The sequence below is a fragment of the Artemia franciscana genome, chromosome 4, assembly GCF_032884065.1.
Source record: "Artemia franciscana chromosome 4, ASM3288406v1, whole genome shotgun sequence".
NCBI classification, from domain to species: Eukaryota; Metazoa; Arthropoda; class Branchiopoda; order Anostraca; family Artemiidae; genus Artemia; species Artemia franciscana.
In genome coordinates, this window is record NC_088866.1 from 43,382,238 (window position 1) to 43,404,211 (window position 21,974).

The following is a 21,974-nucleotide window of genomic DNA, read 5'->3' on the forward strand; positions in this document are numbered from 1 at the left end:
GCTTTAGTGTAAAGAGCGAGGATCTGACAAGGGGGCGAACCCCCTCATATATGTAATAAAAATATGAGAGTACAAAAGTTCTTTACGTAAGCTAATTTATAAGTTACATAAATCTTTTACTAATAAAAATATTCGTAAAAAATTAAAAGTTCTAGTTGCCTTTTTAATTGACCAAAAAATCGGAGGGCAACTAGGCTTCCTCTCCCGCTCTTTTTTCTCAGAATCATTCAATCAAAATTATGAGAAAGCCATTTAGCCAAAAAAAAAAAAAATGCAAATTTCGTTTTAATTATTCCTCTGCGGAGAGCCAAAATCAAAACATGCATTGATTCAAAAACGTTCAGAAATTAAATAAAAAAACCAAGTTTTTTTAACTGAAAGTAAGGAGCGGCATTAAAACTTAAAATGAACAGAAATTACTTCGTATATGAAAGAGACTGCGTCCTCATCAACGCCCCGCTCTTTACGCTAAAGTTTTTTACTGTTTTAAAAAGAAGAATTGAGAGCCAGAGTCAAACTTTAGCGTAAAGAGCGGGGCGTTGATGAGGAAGCAGCCTCTTTCATATACGAAGTAATTTCTGTTCGTTTTAAGTTTTAATGTCGCTCCTTACTTTCAGTTAAAAAAACTTGTTTTTTTTATTTAATACTAGCTGAGGCAACAACTTAATTCATGTTTGTTTGAATGGTGTGCATTATTTATGTATTCTGTTGTAAATTTGCTAAAAAGTAATTTTTCTTCGTTATCGCTTGAAAACTACAGTCCTTTTGAAGACCTAGGGAAGGAACACGCTATTTTTACTCTTTAACCACTTGGTACATCCCTTGGAAGAGGACATGCATATGAGGTCCTCGGATCGGGACAGCTGGGCTGCTACATATCCTGTAACTTACTAATTCATAATAATCACGTCCGTAGGCTCAGTGATGTAAGATTGCCAAACTTTCGGCTCCTTAACCAGCTCCGTAAAAACCATCTTTGTCCAGCTCTCAGATTTTATGTGTTTTATATCATTATTAAAAGTATTATTTGTATGAATTTTATTTGGTTATGACAGGCTCATAAAATAATTAAAAGGCAGAGCTCCTTTCTTTCTCTGGCTCAGAAGCACTAAAAAAAAAGAAGTAGAAAGTGGAATAATAAGAAGAAGATACCTAAAAGGGAAGACAATCTAACAGTGAAAGCAGCTCAAATTTGACCAAATTAATTAACAAACATGATCCAATTAATTGTCCAGCCTCAGCTTTGGCTCATATTTGTGATGGCCCCTTTCAACAAAGAGACTTGATTTTCCCTTAGACTAGTGGAAGAAAATTTAGAACAGAACAAATGGTAAATATTTGTTTTTATTTTTCAGATTTTCCTGAATTTCTCCTATAGTTCAGGGTTGTCTTAATTTCTTATTTTTCTTTTTACGCTTTAAAAAATCATTTTTCCGCGACAAGCAATCATAATTAAAATGTGTAACTGTAAGTAAGTTCCCTATTTCTATAACTTGGCAATGCTGGTTTCATTGCCCTATCAACTAATACAGCAACTATAACTAACAAAGCAATACACATAGGATAAATAAGACCTATCACTCGTGGTTCTCTGATACATTGAAAAGTATAATTTATGATTTATTTTATGAATTTCAATATCCAAATTGGTACCTTACTTTCTTTTTCTATGCTATATAATAATCCCCCTCCACTTCAAACTTATGTTTCCAGATAGTCACAAGTTAGTATCTTCCATAACTCCAAATATCATCGATTTATTTTCTCCAAAATTTTGGTTAAAATTATATGATTGGAAAGTTAACGTTTCTATGCAATCTATTTAAATATCGTGCAGAGAAAACTAAATTCACTGTGTTTGCGTCAAAAGCTTGGTGATAGGATATTCACACGAATCTCTTTGATAAAGTTACTCCTGTCCTACTGCTTAAAAAGAATTTTAAACTCTTAAAGTTCATAATTATCTTTAATTTAGTGTTTATCAAATGATTTCAAGTTATTTTTGAGGTTAAATGCTCGGGTTGAAAAAGGGCATTTGGGTAACCTTGGAGCAATAATCTATATTTCACGGCAATGAAATTCTTGTGTTTAAATAAAGACCCTAGTCTAGCTGCTCCCTTCCTATTATTAAATAGAATAAACAAGTTTTTTTTAAATGAAAGTTAGGAGCAACATTAAAACTTAAAACGAACAGAAATTACTCCGTATATAAAAGGGGCTTTTCCTCCTCAACGCCCCGCTCTTTACGCTAAAGTTTCTTACTGTTTTAAAAAGTAGAGTTAAGAGAAAGAGTCAAACTTTAGCGTAAAGAGTGGGGCGTTGAGGAGAAAAATCCCCATTCATATACGGATAAATTTCTGTTCGTTTTAAGTTTTAATGTTGCTCCTTACTTTCATTAAAAAAAAACTTGTTTTTTCTATTTAATTTCTGGACGTTTTTGAATTAATGCATGTTTTGATCTTGGCTCTCCGCACATAAATAATTAAAACAAAATTTGCATATTAATTAATTGCAATTGTCGGAAGACTTTGAGAAAAAAGGAGTGAAGGAAGAGGCCAAGTTCCCCTCCAATTTTTTGATTACTTAAAAAGGCAAGTATAACTTTAAATTTTTTACAAACGTTTTCACTGGTAAAAATTATACGTAACTTACGAATTAACTTACGTAACGAACTTCTATATTCGTATGTTTTTATTGCGTATATGAGGGGGTTCAACCCTTGTCGATACCTCGCTCTTAAAAACTAAAGCTTAAATGTCCCATTTGAGCTTTAGTGACTTTGAGGTTTAAGCTTTAGAACTTAAATCACACTCTGAATAGCCAAGGCCGTAGAATAACTAGTTGAAATTACTAAAAATACTTTAGCGTAAAGAGTAAGGTATAACGAGGAGGTAAACCCCTCATATGCGTAATACTTTTTGTTCGTTTTAAGTTTTAATGCTGCCCCTTACTTTCAATAGAAAAAACTTTTCATATTTGTTTTTTCATTGCTTTTTCAAATAATGCTAGAAAATCCCGCACCCCCTTCATTGGAATTCTCTTCCCCCATGGAAATGTCCTCCCACGTAACCCCCCTCTCCTATCTCCCCCCTAAACCAAAAAATAGCCCTGAAAGCGTCTGTACACTCCCCAGTAACCATTACTATATGTAAACACAGGTCAAAGTTTGTAACTTGTGACCCCTCCCAGGGGGACTGCGGGGGAGTAAGTCGTCCCTAAAGATATAGTTATTAGGTTTTTCGACTATGGTGAATAAAATGGCTATCTAAGAACTTTGATCCGGTGACTTTTGGGAAAAAATGTGCGTGGGAGGGGGCCTAGGTGCCCTCCGATTTTTTTGGTCACTTAAAAAGGGCACTAGAACTTTTCATTTCCGTTAGAATGAGCCCTATCACGACATTCTAGGACCACTCAGTCAATACGATCACCCCTGAAAAAAAACAAAAAAAACAATAAACAATAAACACGCATCCGTGATCTGTCTTCTGGCAAAAAATACGAAATTCCACATTTTTGTAGATAGGAGCTTGAAATTTATACAATAAGATTCTCTGATACGCTGAAACTGATGGTGTGATTTTCGTTAAGATTCTATGACTTTTAGGGGGGTCTTATTTTCTAAAATGAGGCAATTTTCTCAGGCTCGTACCTTTCGATGGGTATAACTGATCTTGATGAAACTTACATATTTAAAATCAGCATTGAAATGCGATTCTTCTCATGTAACTATTGGTATCAAAATTCAATTTTTTAGAGTTTCGGTTACTATTGAGCCGGGTCGCTCTTTACTACAGTTCGTTACCACGAACTGTTTGACTGTTGTGTTATTTTATCTTTGTCTTTGTATTTGCATTGTACTGTACTATAGTGTTATTTTGTCTTTATACTGTAGTGTTATTTTTTATATGCGACTAACTAAACACACGATTCAAATCCATTTTAACTTATAACATTTTAACATTCTGCCATTAATTTTTTTCGACGTAATGCCTAAAATTAGGTATTTTTTTCAAGACCACGCTGCCTTTTTATGATGAACAAATAAACATTCACCGGCGTTAAGTGCATTTATTAGACGGTGAAAACATATACAACAGTCAGAATATTTCGAGCATATATACAGTGATCGTCATCAGCAAATGTGGGGTCAAAACCGTCATCAGCAGATATATGGTCGAGTATCAGTTATTTAGATAGATAGATACTTCATTTCGGGATTAAACCAAAAATAGGTATTTCACAGGAAAAAAAAAATTATTTTATTATATTTTGGATAGGCGTAGATATGATTGGAAAAATCATCTCTTAATCCCCCTTAATTTGATTTTTTTTTATCTCAATTCTTGGAGAACGCGCTCAAACACAGCCTTACACAATAAAATACTATAAACCTTTAATGTGAAGAACTGAAGTTCAGTAGAGGGCAGCCACAATACCACTAAACCATGACATGTTTTATTGTTGTTAAAAGACGCTTCTTATTCCATGCCAACTACCCTTGTGTTTGACCATTAGTTCTTGAAGAACTGAGACAAAATGTCAGACTGTACGGTAACGAAGGAGGGGGGGGGGGGTTCGGAGTAGAGCATACCCTCTCATGTACAGAATAATTTCCGTTTGTTTAAAATTTTCGTATCGCTCTTTATTTATTTATATTAAGTTAAAAAAAAACTTTCTTTTATTTCGAAACTGAAAACGAAAATAATTACAGTGTTATTCGCAGTTCATGAAGCGTATATCATCCAAACTGGCTCAAATAAACTAATTCATAGTATTCCCATGCACTTGCAGAATTCTGTAAAAATAACGCTTTACTGAAAACAGAGAACTGACGGGAAAAAACAGTACTAATAACAGAAAAGCCTTCGATTAGGCTGCAAACTCAGAAAACTTTGTTGGGGGCAGCACAAAGCCACCTTCACATAGAGCGCCTGATTGTACCGAGTTTTAGTGGTTGCTCGGAGGAAAGGATTTTATCTTGAAATGCACATGGGCATGGGAATTTGGCGTCGAAGTCTGTAGCCTTTCTGGTTAATAGTGTTGGTGCCTTTGGTGAACTCCCAAGCTTAGAGTTGGAAATGGCAGGTGTGGGAAAAGTCAAGTCATGGCCAGTTGTAGAAAAAGCCAAGACAGATTGTCCAATTAAATGGGCATCAAGTGCAAGGTTAATTGTCGATTATAAATCAATATTAATTGCAAAATCACAGATGCAATTTCCTCATTTGTGGAGTCAATGAGAATTGACGGGAAAGAGTTGCTACAATGTGACTATGGATCCTTGTCAATAATCGTGTATTCTAAGAGCCCAGGACTAGAGGTAGCGGAGGGACAAATAAATAGAAAGCGTGAGACGAATACGATTATTGAAAGTTACCGTTTTGACCTAAAATAAGAAGATCCTAAATCGGGGTCAAGCTTGACCAAACATCCAATATCATCTATACTGAAATGAGTCAAGGAAATGATTCACAGGGGCTAGGGTGATGACAGATCAATTTTTTCAGAATTTTTGAGCAGTGGTACTGGAGCCATGAACCATTGGAGATCACGAGGAAGGTCATGAAAGCCTAGTTCTGTTTTAATAATGAGATAAGCACTATCCCTAAAGCGTATATTTACCATTCACAAAGTTTGGATACTTGAAAAATATCCAAATTTTAGCTAAAATAATAGTTATCATTCCTGAATCAGCTTCAAATGGCAATTATCCCTTACTTGTCAGTGGTTTTTTTTTGTAGAATATCTTTTAAAATTCTAGTGAGGACGTGGTTTACGCGTTACTATATTTCAGCCACAATTGCATTAATGTTTCTACAGTTTCTTTCTCTGTCTTATCAAAGGTTTTATTTGTTTTTCAACATTTTGACTTCATTTCAATTATAAATGGAAAGGCTATATGGTCTAAGGAATTACCTAGGTGGTCCCTAAATCTGAGGGACGGTTTGAGTGTTTAAACTTCTATTTGCACGGAATATGAGCTAAACTAGCTAAGGCAGAAACACAAAAATACATCAAGAATTAATTAAAACTATGATAATTGACTAAGACAACCAATACCCGAAGAAAAGTAGAAAGCTCCAGTTAGCAAAAAGTTGGCAGTACCAGCTGTAGGTCGCCTCTCACCTTTTCTTCCTGATATCCCATTTTGTCATTTTTTTAGTCTGTATTTTTTTATTCTTAATTTCAATTCGAGTGGTTCAAAAATTATCCTGCATTCTATTTTGGCAATGCTTCGTTTTTCAGCCCGTGGGCTTGTTGTTATGACATCATATTTTGATTGCGACAAGCTTGAAAGCTTACCGTATTTGGTATTAATAAATATTCCTAATTTTTGGTTCTAATTATTTTATTTTGTTTGTATTTTTAATATTTCGATAGCTAAAGTTTCAATCTAATAGGAGGGACTCCCTGCCTACCCTTGAAATCCCGCGATTTCTCCACCATTATTTTCGATTGCTCTCAGACCATTTGCCTTTTCTGCCATTTTGACGAATTTGTGTGCGACCCCGAAACGTACAGAGGTGTAAGTTCAAATCCTTAATTTATCCATTCGGTTAGGGGGTCAATTACCAGGATCTCACACAACAGCTCTCAATTGCAGAAAGAAAATTAACGTTTGTAAATAAAGCAATTTACTAAAAAGCACAAAATATAATTAAACTTTAATATCTTGAAAAGTTATAGTTCCAATCCGGATCATGCGTTCATACTCCGTTCTGAGCCTCTCTTCAACAGCTTTAGCAGTGGGTTGACGAACTATTTCTTGACGTGTACCATGGTAGCCCATATCAAAGCGGGTAGTCTAGAACATGCAAAATACAGGGATAAAACTAGTGCCATGCAACAAGCACAGGACAAGTTTTGACTAAAGCAAGCAAAGCAGGTTCGAGGTCTAAGCTGTATTAAACGACTAGAGCCTTTAAATTTTTTTTTTTTTTTTTTTTTTTTTTTTTTTTTTTTTTTTTTTTGTAGCACCTCAAGCAACCCTATTTATCAGGAGATATCCCAATCCAATTTTAAGATTTTTACAATTCTTCCGCAATTTCTTATTTTTACGAAACTATATCGTTACTACAGAGCAACTTGACTTTTAGGAGAAGAGAGCACAATAGCAACTGTACGATAGTAATTGTAGATAAAAGAATGTATTGTTATGTTTGACGATATTATATGTCTGAACATGGCTCACGCAGCAGTGGTGTAAATCAGGGGGGGGGATATTTGCTCACTAAATTGTGAAAATGACATTTTTGATATTTTAATGGGAACACAAGTTTTTTGAAAAAAAATGAAACAGAAAACAAATTGGCACTTCAGACTTTGAAAACAGATTTTGCCACCTCCCACTCTCCAATTTTCAAGAATCGTTGCCCCTGCTACGAAGTTCCAGGGGCAAGTTTCCCAAATTATGGATATTTCCCATTGTCAATAGATGTAATATATGCTATATTAGATTTTATTTTTATATTTTGTTAGATTTATTATATTAGATGTATTAGATTTTGTAAAAAGATAAAAATAAAAAAGGAAAGACGACGTAATATGCACTAAACACTATACTAAACACTATACTAATACTAAACACTATTTTAACATTTTAGTCTTTAGCCATAAGCAGGCATAAAAAATCGAAAAAAAAAATAAATCAAAAAATAATTTCACAAATACACTTAACAGACAACATTTTTAATAGTAATATTAATTAGATCAACAGCCCAACGAACATTCTCTGAAAGTTTCAACTTAATTCCCTTGGCTGTTTCCTGATACATTGCAAGTACGCCACTTGATGACATAGATCCACAAAGTGTCTTTCGATTTAGTTCAACATCCCTCTTAACATTCCCAGAAAATTTCAGCTTGATAGCCCCTGAGATATTGTAGATCCCCCGTTCAATTACCTGGAAACACAGAGCTTTTTTATTTAGTTCAGCGTCCTCCTCAACATTCTCTGACACTTTCATCTTAATGCACTTAGTTACTCGTGAGATGTTGCTGATGCGCCCTTTCGTGTGCCTGATGCACATCATACCTTTTGATCTAGTTCAACCTCCCTTTTAATCTAGCCTAGCTTCTTGCTCGTATATTGCAAGTGCTACAAAACCCATAAAACATTTTCAGATGTTATATACAACTTAATTACTTGTATTTTACGAACAATTCGGCTGTTTTGAATAACAATTGGGGAAAAGGAATGCAAATTTTTCAGAAGCAATGAATATTGCAGGGTGTAAGCAATACAAAAATATCAAAAGCAAAGTCAAAACGGATAGGCTAATCATTCACAAATAACATTAGAAATTCTTTAGTAACATAATATTAAGAAATGCTGGATTGTAATTACAAGAGATACGGGTTGACGCTTGGGAAAACACTTATAAAACTCATACGTGCATTAGCTTTGATAAGTGCTAATCCACAGTTTTATTTGTTTTGTTATCATGAGCACCATTTAGAAGTAATTTATTCTTGACAATGACACTTCGTATCATCGCAATAATTTTCTTTATTAGACTCTTTTAGTAGCGTTTCTAACTACTCACTTTTCCTTCACTTCTGACACTTTTTTTTATTCTTTTTCCAAAAATCAAAGAGTTTTTCATGGATAATTAATATGAATTCATTTTATTCATTTCAATAACTTTATCACGGTCAAAACACTCAAACGAATCCCCCATCTCTCTCTAATGCTTATCTTACCACGAATTGAGGTCCGTTCCGATATTCAATTCTAAACATATCAATATGCTTCTTCGTTCACCAGGAGACAAACAGTCAACCCTTAAATGAACTTTAAGATTATTAATTTGGTTAAAGAATCTCGGGTCTACAAACATGGGTATTTTTGATCAAATAGAAGGAAATTCTGCATACCTATGGATTTTCTATACGACTAGAGCCATCGAGACCGTTCAAAAGGGTTTTAGCTGCTTAAGTACGAGGGTGTTCCAGAAAATAAGCTCCGTCTATGGGTAGAGCCTGAAGTAACGGGAGGGGCACCGTCATCCGTACAACAGAGTACACTTAGGACTTAAATATTCAGTGTGCTTCTAGCTGTGTAAAGTGGGTCATCAAACTGTGGCGCGTTTGCTGGTTCTCCCAGCTTTGCTAGTTAGCTTGACGCGTGCGCCACTTTCCCGTGGCACAATCACTTAGTTCACTTTAAAAAGAGCACTAGAACTTTAATTTACGTTCGAATGAACACTGTCATGATCCTTAGAACCATTTGTTCGATGTGATCACCCTTGGGGAAAAAGAACAAAGAAAAACGTGCCCATGATCTTTCTTCAGGCAAATAATACAAAATCCCAAATTTTTTTTACATAAAAGCTTGAAACCTCTACCGTAGTGTTTTTGATATGCTGAATCTATAGATATAGTTTTATTAAGATCGACTGACTTTGCAGGGTTGTTCTCCCCCTTTCAAAATCCGACAATTTTTTCAGGCTCCTAACTTGTTATGGGGGATATTAAAATTATAAGTCTTATGTATTTGGAATAAGCATAAAAGGTCAATCCTTTTGATATGTTAACTGTTTTCAAAATTAGGTATATAAAATAATACAGCATCCAATTTTTAGGCAAGACTTGAAGCAAATGGAATGACGCTGACCCCTAACCCAGCCCCTGAGCATGTAGTTCTTGTCAATAATGAAAGGGGTTTTTAGTTAACAGTCTGGATTATTTCTTTGCAGCATTGCATTAAGTATTGTTTTAAAGCATCAAAATAAACTTCGTAAATTCTAAATGGTGATTTACAAATATATGCTTAAAGTCATTTGTACAAAATCTTAAAACTGAAATTGTAACTTTTTACTCATTACCTTTTCTTACATTTAATGTTTAAATATACATATTCATGCAAATACTTATAGCCTAAATAATTCCTGTTTTCAACTGAAGTCTTGCTCTCAGATCGTTTGCTGAATTTTAATTTCTGGCTTAAGTCAGATCTCATTTGACTGTTTGAACTGAAAGCTAAAAGTTAAAGTTTTACTTTTTCTCTTTTGAATTTATTAATGAGCATTCATAAGTTATATGCAGATCACAAAACAAAAACATTTGGATACATTTACTTTCTTTTAGTAGTATGAAATTTTTGGAGATGATTTCTATACGTAATTTCGGGGAGAACTCATAGTATTTTAGACGAAAACCCGCAAGCTTGATAAAGTATCTATTAACATCCAATTACTTTTTTATTTGACAAGCCAGTTGGGCTCATTGCTGTAGGCTATGTTTATATATTGTACTTATGTGTTTTTTTTATATATTTAGAATGTAGGCTAGCTAACAGAAACCAACAAGTTCGGCAGTTGTTTATATTATTAAATAAAAAAAACAAGTTTTTTTAACTGAAAGTAAGGAGCGACATTAGAACTTAAAACGAACAGAAATTACTTCGTATATGAAAGAGGCTGCTTCCTCATCAGCGCCCCGCTCTTTACGCTAAAGTTTGACTCTGTCTCTCAATTCTTCTTTTTAAAACAGTAAAAACTTTAGCGTAAAGAGCGGGGCGTTGATGAGGAAGCAGCCTCTTTCATATACGAAGTAATTTCTGTTCGTTTTAAGTTTTAATGTCGCTCCTTACTTTCAGTTAAAAAAACTTGTTTTTTTATTTAATTTCTGAACGTTTTTGAATCAATGCATGTTTTGATTTTGGCTCTCCGCAGAGGAATAATTAAAACGAAATTTGAATTTTTTTTTTTTTGGCTAAATGACTTTCTCATAATTTTGATCGAATGATTTTGAGAAAAAAAGAGCGGGGGAGGAAGCCTAGTTGCCCTCCGTTTTTTTGGTCAATTAAAAAGGCAACTAGAACTTTTAATTTTTTACGAATATTTTTATTAGTAAAAGATTTACGTAACTTATAAATTAGCTTACGTAAAGAACTTTTGTATTCTCATATTTTTATTACATATATGAGGGGGTTCGCCCCCTTGTCAGATCCTCGCTCTTTACACTAAAGCTTAAATTTTGTCCCAATTCATTAAGAATGACCCCAGAATCACAAAAGCCGTAGAATAAATAGTTGAAATTACTAAAAATACTTTAACGTAAAGAGCGAGGTATTAGGAGGAGGTGAGCCCCTCAAATGGGTAATAGTTTCTGTTTGTTTTAAGTTTTAATGCTGTTCCTTACTTCCAGCTGAAAGAACTTTTTCATATTTATTTTTTCATTGTGTTTTTAAATAATGCTATTAAATCCTGCGCTCCCTTCATGGAGATTTTCTTCCCCCATGACAAATTATCGATGAAAAGTTCCCCCAGCATATCCCCCTCTTCTCAACCCCTCCCCCAGCCAAAAAAATCCTCCTGAAAACGCCTGTACACTTCCCAATAACCATTACTATATGTAAGCATTGGTCAAAGTTTGTAACTTGTTGCCCCTCCCACGGGGACTGTGGGGGAGTAAGTCGTCCCCAAAGACATAGTTATAAGGTTTTTCGACTACGCTGAATAAAATGGCTATCTCAGAATTTTGATCCGTTGACTTTGGTAAAATAATTAGCGTGGGAGGGGGCCTAGGTGCCCTCCAATTTTTTTGGTCACTTAAAAAGGGCACTAGAACTTTTCATTTCCCCTGGGAAAAAGAAAAAAAAACAAAAAAAACAAATAAACACGCATCCGTGATCTGCCTTCTGGCAAAAAATACAAAATTCCACATTTTTGTAGATAGGAGCTTGAAAATTCTACAGTAGGGTTCTCTGATACGCTGAATCTAATGGTGTGATTTTCGTTAAGATTCTAAGACTTCTAGGGGGCGTTACCCCCTATTTTCTAAAATAACGCAAATTTTCTCAGGCTCGTAACTTTTGATGGGTAAGACTAAACTTGAATAAACTTATATATTTAAAATCAGCATTAAAATGCAATTCTTTTGATGTAGGTATTGGTATCAAAATTCCATTTTTTAGAGTTTTGGTTACTATTGAGCCGGGTCGCTCCTTACTACAGTTCGTTACCACGAACTGTTTGATGAGAGTTTGCTTGTTAATAAAGTGCTATTCTGTTCTATTTCATTCTACGTTATTGAATTCATCATAAATGTTGAACAGAAAAAACAGTTCAAATATTTGGACTTCATATTGATAAAGTTGAAAGTATATTCCTTGAAAAAATGAAGTTGGAGGAGCAAGAAATTGAAGGAAAGGTGAAGTCGAAGTAACTTGATGTGATGGATTTTTATTCCCTTTGAATTTACTTTCAGAATTCTTAAATAAATGAAACGCGTGTGTTTCCAATTACTTTTATAAAATAACTTTTTGTGATTCTTTTTATTTTTAGTAATACTTTACTAAAAAGGTCTTTATTGTAGTGATTTTTTTTTTTTACAAAATTCCCTGTTTAAACTATCAAGGACATTAAAATAAAAATATATTTGCCCACCTCATTTCGAGACACAACTCATGTTTATTTATACCTGAAAACTACGGTTTTCTAAGTTTCATCTTATGGTTGTTTAAAAATTGCATGGCTTTTTGGGCAATACCTTATTTCCGTCAGTGTTGCCATACTGAATAATGAAATTAAACAAATGAGACTAACCAGTTAAATTTGACAACGCTCTTGTCTGTAAAAGTTCAAATATTAAGAATATACTGATTCATAGAGACAAATGCACCATCAAAGGAATGCTAAAACTAGCGAAGCTGTTTAGCGCCATATGTTTGAGCATATTCTTTGCTGATTTCTGGATTATGTTTTTTCTTTTAATTTGGCCCTTGCTATTACCAAAAACTGATCAACTGTTTTTTCATTTGAAAGTCAAATACTCGATTTTTCCCATTCTTAAAAGATGCATTTCAGTGCTTTAGGGTTCACGTTACTGACTAAAACAATCAGATGTCTTTTTCACTGTCCTTAGTACTTTGAGAAAAAAAAAGTGGCAAATTTTAAAACATTCGCAAAAAAAAAAAAAATATATAAGCAAAAAAAGCAGCAACGGGAAGGTAGCCTAAAAAAATTTCATTTGCAGCAACTTCAGCTATTCAAATAAGTTAACATATTTGAATTTATAGAATATTTTCTCTTCTGATCTAGATTCAGCAGTTCATTCTTAAATTAAAAATTGCATTTTATTATCCTACCTTTGTTATATGCACAAAAGAGTGCACATATACTGAGCCCACAAGCAAAGAAAGTGCACATGGAGTTTGCATGTACGGAAAAGTACACATACATTTTTCTGAAAATCAAGGAAAGTGATTTTTTATTTGGGTATTACATGCACTTTGCTCAAAAACCAAGAAAGAAAGATTTTATTACCTTACCTTTATTATATACACATAACACTGCACATGCACTTTGTTCAGAAGCAAAGAAAGCGATATTTTATTGTCTTACCTTTTTTATATGCACAGAAGGGTACACATGTACTTTGCTCACAAGCAAAGAAAGAGAGATTTTATTACCTTACCTTTTTTATATGCACAGAAGGGTACACATGCACTTTGCTCACAAGCAAAGAAAGAGAGATTTTATTATCTTACCTTTGTTATATGGGCTAGACAAGTAAACTGATAAGGGTGTAAGGCGTGATTCAATCTTTCCGATAGCCATGTGTTTAACATCTTTACTTGATCCGTATACCATAACTGAAACAAACCAGAAAGTTAGATTTACGTTGCTTTGGTAATGTTAAGTGTTTCAGCAGCTTTTAGTTACCTTCGCAAACAACAGTGTTGCAAGAGCAAAATCTGATTTCGATTCTTTCCCTTCAAGTGAGCAGTGTAGTTATCAGCACCTGATGAATTTTAAAATGGCAGGTAACAATGAGAATTCGCACAGGTAACTAACGACACGTTCCTTAAAGTCGGTCTCAAAACACGCTGAAAGTGCTTAAGACCAACATTATTTTTGATTTCCTGGCCCAGCCAATGTTATTAATTTTAAAATCTACTTTTTAGAAAATATAATGCTGCATTACTTTGCCTCAGAACACAAAATATATCCCCTTTATGTTTCTATTTTAAAACGCAGAATTTGCCCAAAACATCTATCATTTTTTCCTATTTATATGAAGGTAGAAACAAACTAATTCTCTATCTATCATCGAGTAATTGGCACATAAATAATTTACTAATAATTGCAAAACAACATCATTGGATTGTATCAATACAAATAAACAATCCTTGCATATCCACTTACAAGAAGACGAAATTTAACGCACTACGATAACTCAGAAACAAATAGCCAATGAAAAAAGGTAACATGCACGAATCCCAACAACCCAAGATAATTAGACTATCGAAAAAAAACCTACCTACTTACCTACTAAAAAGTCAACGGTAGGGGTGGTGTGGAAGAGAAATTTCCACTCAAAAGTAGAAATATAGCTCAAAGAAACTAAAGCTTGGTGAGACAACTTTACACAGTCCTTTCTGTCCTACACCATTAAACTCTACTTCAGCTCACACATTGTAGGCTGTGGCTCAAGGGCAAACAAAAACACGCCTTATTTGACGCAGGCAAGAATAGTACGCAATTTTAAAAAATGCCATATCATATATATCCATCAGTTCCAAAGTTTATACCCTTTAAAAACTGTAGAAATTAGACTCTTGCCACTTTCCCGCAATGACTAAAACTGGAATCCCCCTCCCCCTGTTCTATAGGACGGATCTATGTGTATTTAAGAAACTACCAGAAACAGGAGCATGGCTAATGTCCCTTAAGATGTCTTTTGCACTTTACTGAAAACAATTTGTATTTTGAGGTGTGGTTTTTTTTTTATTTTTCATGTTTGTCATAGCATCAAAGAAAGAAAGAAAAAAAAAAACATGCTAACCAGGATTGCAGAAAAGTACTAGTGAATGCAGAGTGAGAGTTTAATACATGTTAGGGTGTTAAGAATCAATGCAACCAGATTTGTTTCCAGTTGAGCTTCCCTTGGTTCTATAAATTTAAGTTAAATGTCTTCATGGTCTGAATTTTAAATAAAAAAAAAAAAACTTCTCACACGATATAATTCTTGCATGGGACCAGTAGGATTATATGCTTGTCCTTGAGCCAGAGTCTACAATTTGAGAGCTGAGGTGAAGTTTTAAAAACTAATTTGGAAGGAAATTACTATATCTAGTGCCATTTTTAAATCAATATAATATTGTCGAATACAATAAAAACATCCTTTACTAGCATTTACTACAGTACAATGGCTATGGAACTCTCCCCTCAAACAAGAGGATTTGAGTTACAGCCCGTTGGTAGTAACGATTGCTACATAGAAGTCACAAAATATGGCGAAATAGATGTAGGAAACGCCATATCTAATGCCTTTCCTTCTTCTTTTTCAAGATTTTTCCATGATTTGCTGACATTATTCTGAGCCCAGTAAAAAGTGATTTACTAAGAAGCATAATTTAATGAAGTCATGAAAGTTAAGTGTATTTAGTTTGGATTTTCAGACCATTCTAAGATGGATGTTACTCTAAATCAAAAGACAATTTGTAAATCCATGCTGTCAAATGGTGTACCTGAAGTATTTCAAGATCGGCTAAGGATATTAAGTTAAAACTTTCAGTGTATCTTGAGATAAATCAAAACACATCATATGCTTCCAGGTTGTCAAAAAGTTGAATGTTATTTTAGCACTACTAACAAAAAAGTAAGTAAAATTAATGCTGAGGTTGTCAATTACCACCCAAGAGAATAAAAATTCTATAATAGTTATGATCCTGTGATGGATAAACATGAAGGAGGAATTTACTTTACGCCAGAATTTCTTAATTCACGAATTGCTGATTTGCCATCATATGACTCAAGACAAAATAATGACAAGACAATTATGATAGTACGTAATTTAGATCTTTCAGAGGGTATGTGCAATGGAACTAGATGTTACTAGACATGTGGCCTAAAAATATTACTATATTCTAGAATGTTACTAGAATATATTCTAGAATGTTCTCCCTGAAGTCATGAAATTCTCCCTGCAGAGGTTTTTCATAGCTATTGTATTTTTCATCCGTCGGTTTATTTCAATTTTTCCCGAACCACATTTTTTTTTCCCCTTGCGACACGTGCGATAGCTTTTGTATAAATGCAATTGCTGTATATATTCTAGTCTTTACCTGTGGCCACATACAAGAATAGACTAAATTACATTAGAAAAATATTACGAATAAAAAAGTATTACACCCGCATAAAATTATGTACTAAAACTTCATGCATAAAATATCTTATACATATATTATGTATAAAAATATACATATCACTTCAAAACAAGACTATTAATTTCTCGTAGAAATCTTTGAGAACGTTTGTTGAGTTCCACAAATGAAGGGGAAATAAGAAGCTAAAGGAAGGCGTATCTTTACGTGGCTTATGTTTTCAGCTCCCGCGATTTTTGCATAAGCGTATTTGTGAAAAAAAGAGTTTGTCTATTTCGACAGAATCATATTCTAAAATTTCTTACCTCAAACACATTTAGTGTCCAAAGTTCGTCATTTACTTTCGACCTAATTGTATCCATAGCTGTCCTCATGCAGTTAATGTAAGATTGACCCAGCTCACGCCCTGACCCTGAAACATTCTGTAATAGGAAAACAATTATTAAGCTTTGAAAAGGACAAAATTGTAAAAAAAAAATCCTAAAGACCTGTTTTTCGGCCATCATAAATATATGATGACAAAACATATTTGGACTTATCAGAAAATTACTACTTAGTTGTTAAGAGGTTTCTGAGTATTACTGGCTTCTTGTTCCTATGGCCTGATTAGCCTGATAAAAACATCATTAAGGTCCTCTCCTATTGAAGGGAAGGTTAGTGCCTTTTCATATGATTTCCTAATAAAATGGAAAATCTTTGATCTTATCCCCACAAACTCGAGGCAAATAAGGCTCGAATGCGAGAGTTACAAATTACAAAGTCAAGGCCTTTCATCAGAGAGGTAAGGTTTTCATTAATTTACAAACAAACAATCCAAATATTTTCTCTATACTTTTAGTCTTATTTAAATCAACTTTTGAACTTCTGTGATCTAGCTTTATTTTGAATGGAGTTTCAAACAGATGCTTATAATATATGTATCGTCGCGACAAAAGTGGAAAACAAATCTGCACATTTATGATTTTATTTAAGAAAACCGAGCACCATTTAAGAAAAAATGACAAGTTTTATTAATTTTATTTATTGTACAAAACGATTTTCAGTTGAAAGATCAACTAAGAATCTAAAGACAGGTAGGAAGGTGCAGACAATAAAAGTCAATGACCAAACTAACTTGAAACAGTTTGGGTAGATCAACTGCGCAAGGTCAATCTTCAGTCTCCCATGAATTCTGAGGAAAAAAACTCCTCTATTAGTCATTCTCATAAATATTTCACTTAGATGTAATCTTCTTCCACAGTACTAATTATCTAGTTTTGATACGAGGAAGGGCGGGAGGATCTTGATCGTACAAACCAACGCATCACTTAATCAACTAGTTAGTGAAGAATCCCCGAAACCACGCACCAGAGTTTTAGATAGTTTTGGTGTTTTAGCATCTCCAGGTTTCAGGTCTTCAGGAGTCTTCTTATTCTCGGGTATACAGATAATTTATTTCCATCTACCCAGCTATAAATAATCTATTGGGATATTTCCTATCTCTTATGCAACTTTCCAAGCGGAGAAGTAAGTTTAACAAGAAGCTCAGAATTGGCATTTCACCCCTCCCTAATTCCCTAGGAGAAATTTTGAAAATGTAACATATTCCAGACTAAATAATCGTTTTTTTTTTCAAACATTTGCTCATTAGCACACTCTTGCAGAAAAACTGAATATTTTCAGAAAAGCTGGGGGCACAACAGGGATATTTTTACTTGCAACTTAGAACTTTTGAGTGCAGGAGCGTGGATTTTTGTGTGAGAAATATTTCCTCTGAGAAGCTTTGCTAGACAAAATCAGAAAATGTAGGTAAGTTTTGATAGAAAAGAAAATTTGTAGCTAGGATGTATCATGGCCATATCCCTAGAAAAACCTCCTTAACATTTCCCTTTGGGTGTTTACCTCTCTTTACTCATGAAAAGAAGACACTAAACCTAGGCAATGGTCTGACGAAATTAGGCTAAAGGGGAAGAGTTTAGAAAAATGTTTTGCCTGAAACGTAGAACTTGAACAAGACACAAAGGAAGAAAAACGAATCAATAGAAAAATTACCCTTATTTCTAAGAACGTAAAAGTAAGGCAAAAACGGAAGAACTTAACAAGATGTTCAACACAAAAACACGTGTCATGCATTTCTAAAAAGTAACAGACGATTGTGTATTTATTTTTATTTTATATTTTACGTGTGCAATGTTTTTAGAGATTATATTTAATCTTTTTCTTTTCTTTTACATTTTTTTTAACTGACTATTATATTCTTTCTTAATTTATACCCCAAAAGTACCGTGGTTAATTTTGCTTTGGTCAGTTTTGATTTGATTGCAAGCAAGTTCTCGTCTTTAAACTATTAATTGTCTAGGGTCGTGCATAATAATGGCCAATATTTTCAAATTGACCATTATCCCAATTCAAAAATATTAAATTTATATTTTTGATTAAACTATAATTTGACTTGCTAAGATGTGATATTATCCTTTCTATGATTACGTCCTACTTAACGAGCCCTTGATTTTTGCCCTGTTTCAGTTTAATCACACCTTACTTCTGTTTCTTCCTCAGGGATATCTCCCTTCGACTCTCCCTAATTATATTCTTTTCTTTTTTGTGGTAGGAGGTATTCTACCTCTACAACAAACAGCACAGAAAATCATTGAATTCTGAAGGATGTTCCCACAAAACGGAATATAATAGTGACATTCTAGAAAAAAACCCTTTGTGGTTAGCATAGGAGAAATACGAAGAGAGCTTGTAGAAACCCAACAGGTAAAACTACAGTAGGTAAAAAACTAAACTGGTAAAACTAGTAAAGTGTAACCAAGAAATTTAAATGTATGTAAAATTGGAAACACTGATCGCTAATTTTGATATTCCGTGATACGAAAGTTAATAATACAGGCAGAAGAACACTGGGGGTAAATCTTGGCCGACGTGCCACCTCAGGAACTGAAAATGTAAGTTTATAAGAATCTAGCACTAATTTGTCTGAAAAATATCTATAGTCACACAATGAAGAAATATTACCGTGTCATCTATTTCATGTATTGGTTCTTCAAGGGTACCAAATTAACAACAGCTATCTCAATTTTAGATGGCCTTGAGTGCCAAAATTACAAAGCTGTTGTATCTATTTTAGCTACCATAGGAGCAGTGGGCTCGTAGTTAAGACCCACTTTTAGAGATAGTCGTAACCTATGCTGCCTGTCATCTAACACAACTTATAAGGTCTATAAACGCTTTCGTTACAAGGAATTTAATACACAGAATGCCATTGCATCCAAAGAAAAAGTGCTTATCTCAAATTTTGCTTTCGTAGAAGGGTCAAAAAGTGGGAAATATCCATCCCTTGGTTTTCATCCATTCGTAGTGTTTGCATAGGTCACGATTGGAGAGACAGACCTGATTAAGCCAGAATAAACTTTAGCTCATCTAACTCAGAAACTCCAATAAGTAACTTCACTAGCCATACACTAATAAAAGCTATACACTTACACACCATTATTATTTCTTACTAACATACTTAAAAAAAACTCTCCCTAGAAAGAGGCTAAAATCTTATTTCTCTCAAAATAAAAATGTGGATATGTCAGACGCTTGCTTTTAATTTCATCACGATTTTTATCAAAGAGGTATAACAGCAAAAACAATCTTAGTCTTGAAACTAATTAAGCTGAAAAACAAATTCATTTTTTGAATCAGCAAAATTACGTATCAGTTATTTAAAAAAAAATTGAACAAGAAATAAGGTAGAGTAAAAGGGAACATACCGTAAAGCTAAGAAAAGACCCAATAAGACTACCTTCGTCGTACCGCCCCAGTTTCGAAAGCGTATTCTCTAATATGGACATGAGCTTGGCAATGAGCCCTTGGGTCATACTATGAGAAGTCTTTTCAATGATTTCATCAATCTTGGAATGGTATTGGTGCTAGAAGTAAAATTGAATCGAAATATGAATAATATAGTAATCATAGCCTATGTCATGAGAAAAAGCGTTACTACAGTTGTCATAACTGCAATCAATTTTTGTACAACAAACGTTGAATTTCAGGTGCCTGCATTCGTTGACATGTTTTATTCAGGTGAAAAAACGCACGAAAAGGCACTACCGGAAACAAAAACGGAAAAGAGGAAAAAGACTTCCTTTTTGAAGAAAACACAAGAAACAATAAAAAAAAAGTGTTTTGGGAATTGTTGTTAGTCATCCAAGGGTATTAGAACTCTTAATTGTGGTGCAAAACGTGCCTTTTTCTATGGAAAATCCTCTTCTGACTGCATATCGTATCTTTACATTGTTGGCAGCGCTATTTTTATTCAACCTGAAGTTACGCTACTGTTTTACCCGCGCGTTTCGACCTACCATAGGTGAATATACTTGGTCCCGAGTCCAATTTATCTCTATAATATCTCCACTCAAACTATCATTCTTAAATTAAGTTTTTTTCTTCCTTTTTGTTAAAGATTATAAAGTCGGAACTCAATTGTTATGAAAGCCACTTTCAAAAATAAATCTTATGAATTGTATCTCATAATTGATTTTAAATAATTACTTCACTTAAATTTGATTTCCTAGCACCTCATTTAATTAATAATTAAGGGTATTGCTACTCCTACTTGTACTGTCTGCTTCTATGGCAAATATATTTTTGACTGCACATCGCAACTTTACATTGTTGACAGCGCTGAGGTTAACTGAGGTTATCACTGAGGTTATGCTACTGTTTTACCCTGTTTTAGCTTTTTTATTTTAATTTAGAACAAGATAAAGTTTCCAACTATATAAATCTTTTTTTAACCCTATTTTGTAGCAGATAATGCCAGCGACAAATTGTGTAGACCAGCGACAAATTGTTCTGGCGAAAGAAAATTTTCCTGTTTAAAACGTTTGAAAAATTACTTACGATCAACCTTATTTCAAGAACAGCTAAACGCCCTAGCACTTTATGTATAGAGTCAGAAATAAGGAATAAAAAGTCAATTGTAGATATAATTGAGGTTTTGCGAACAAAAAGGCAAGTAAAAGAGCAATGTAAGCATAATCTGATTTGTATACAGGTTATATTGAATAAAAGAGTAGATTTATATTGAATATTGAATTACATTGTTTATAATGATTTTTTTCTAAAACAGTTAACGTACTCGTATTATTTACTAAATCAATAAGTATTGACTAGCAAAAATAATAAGTAAAACTAAAGCTTCACCTTGACAAGGATTTCTCAATTGGAAATCGTATTGATAACAGGCAGAAGTTCTTATTGTTTATTACTTATCTATTATTAACTCTACAAAGATAATTAATAAACCTTAAAGTTACTATTCCATTAATAAAAAATTCTTTTAAAACGGATTCGATTTGTAAGGGTAAGTAGGGCGGTAAAATTGAATGGTGGTACCGCTACTGTGCCACAACATAATATGAAGGAGGGTACAAAAGAAAACAACAAAACAGAGAAAAAAGACTTAAAATAAACCTCAGGAAGTGTATAAAACAAAACACAACTACAACTAACCTGCTACCGCTCACTTAACACTCCGCACTCAACTCCTTCCTTAACACGCCTCAATAAAAATAAAACACTACCTTTAATGACTTATATCAATTTAATCCATCATCCTATTACACTCATCATTAAAGTCCTATTTAGAAAACAATTCATTCTTCAACAGCCTTTTAAATTCACTTAAATTACTGTCTTTAATATTATCATTTAACGAATTTCATAGTATATAACAACATTGTATATATGTATATAATATATACATATATGCATGCAACAACAATGCTTAATCTGTATGTTTCCGATATTCTTTCATTTTTTTTCCCTTTTCCAGAGCTATTTTAAACATCGAAAGTATTGTCTTAATGTCAACAAACACAACGATATG

At 33.6% G+C, this 21,974-nt stretch overlaps 1 protein-coding gene across 7 annotated transcripts in view; it reads right to left on the minus strand.

Annotated features, from left to right (window-relative positions):
• LOC136026467 (calcium-dependent secretion activator-like) overlaps positions 1-21,974 on the minus strand; it is a 198,481-nt gene that overhangs the window by 14,585 nt on the left and 161,922 nt on the right. For 5 of the 7 annotated variants that reach the window (XM_065703066.1, XM_065703070.1, XM_065703067.1 and 2 more), the window contains 3 exons: positions 19,855-20,013; positions 16,417-16,533; positions 13,493-13,597 (listed from right to left, as the gene is read on the minus strand). In XM_065703066.1, coding sequence (XP_065559138.1) covers positions 13,493-13,597; positions 16,417-16,533; positions 19,855-20,013 — 381 coding nt within the window. Of the gene's footprint in view, positions 1-6,615; positions 6,803-13,492; positions 13,598-16,416; positions 16,534-19,854; positions 20,014-21,974 lie in introns of those variants that run through there. The other 2 variants (XM_065703069.1, XM_065703068.1) reach the window with 1 other exon arrangement.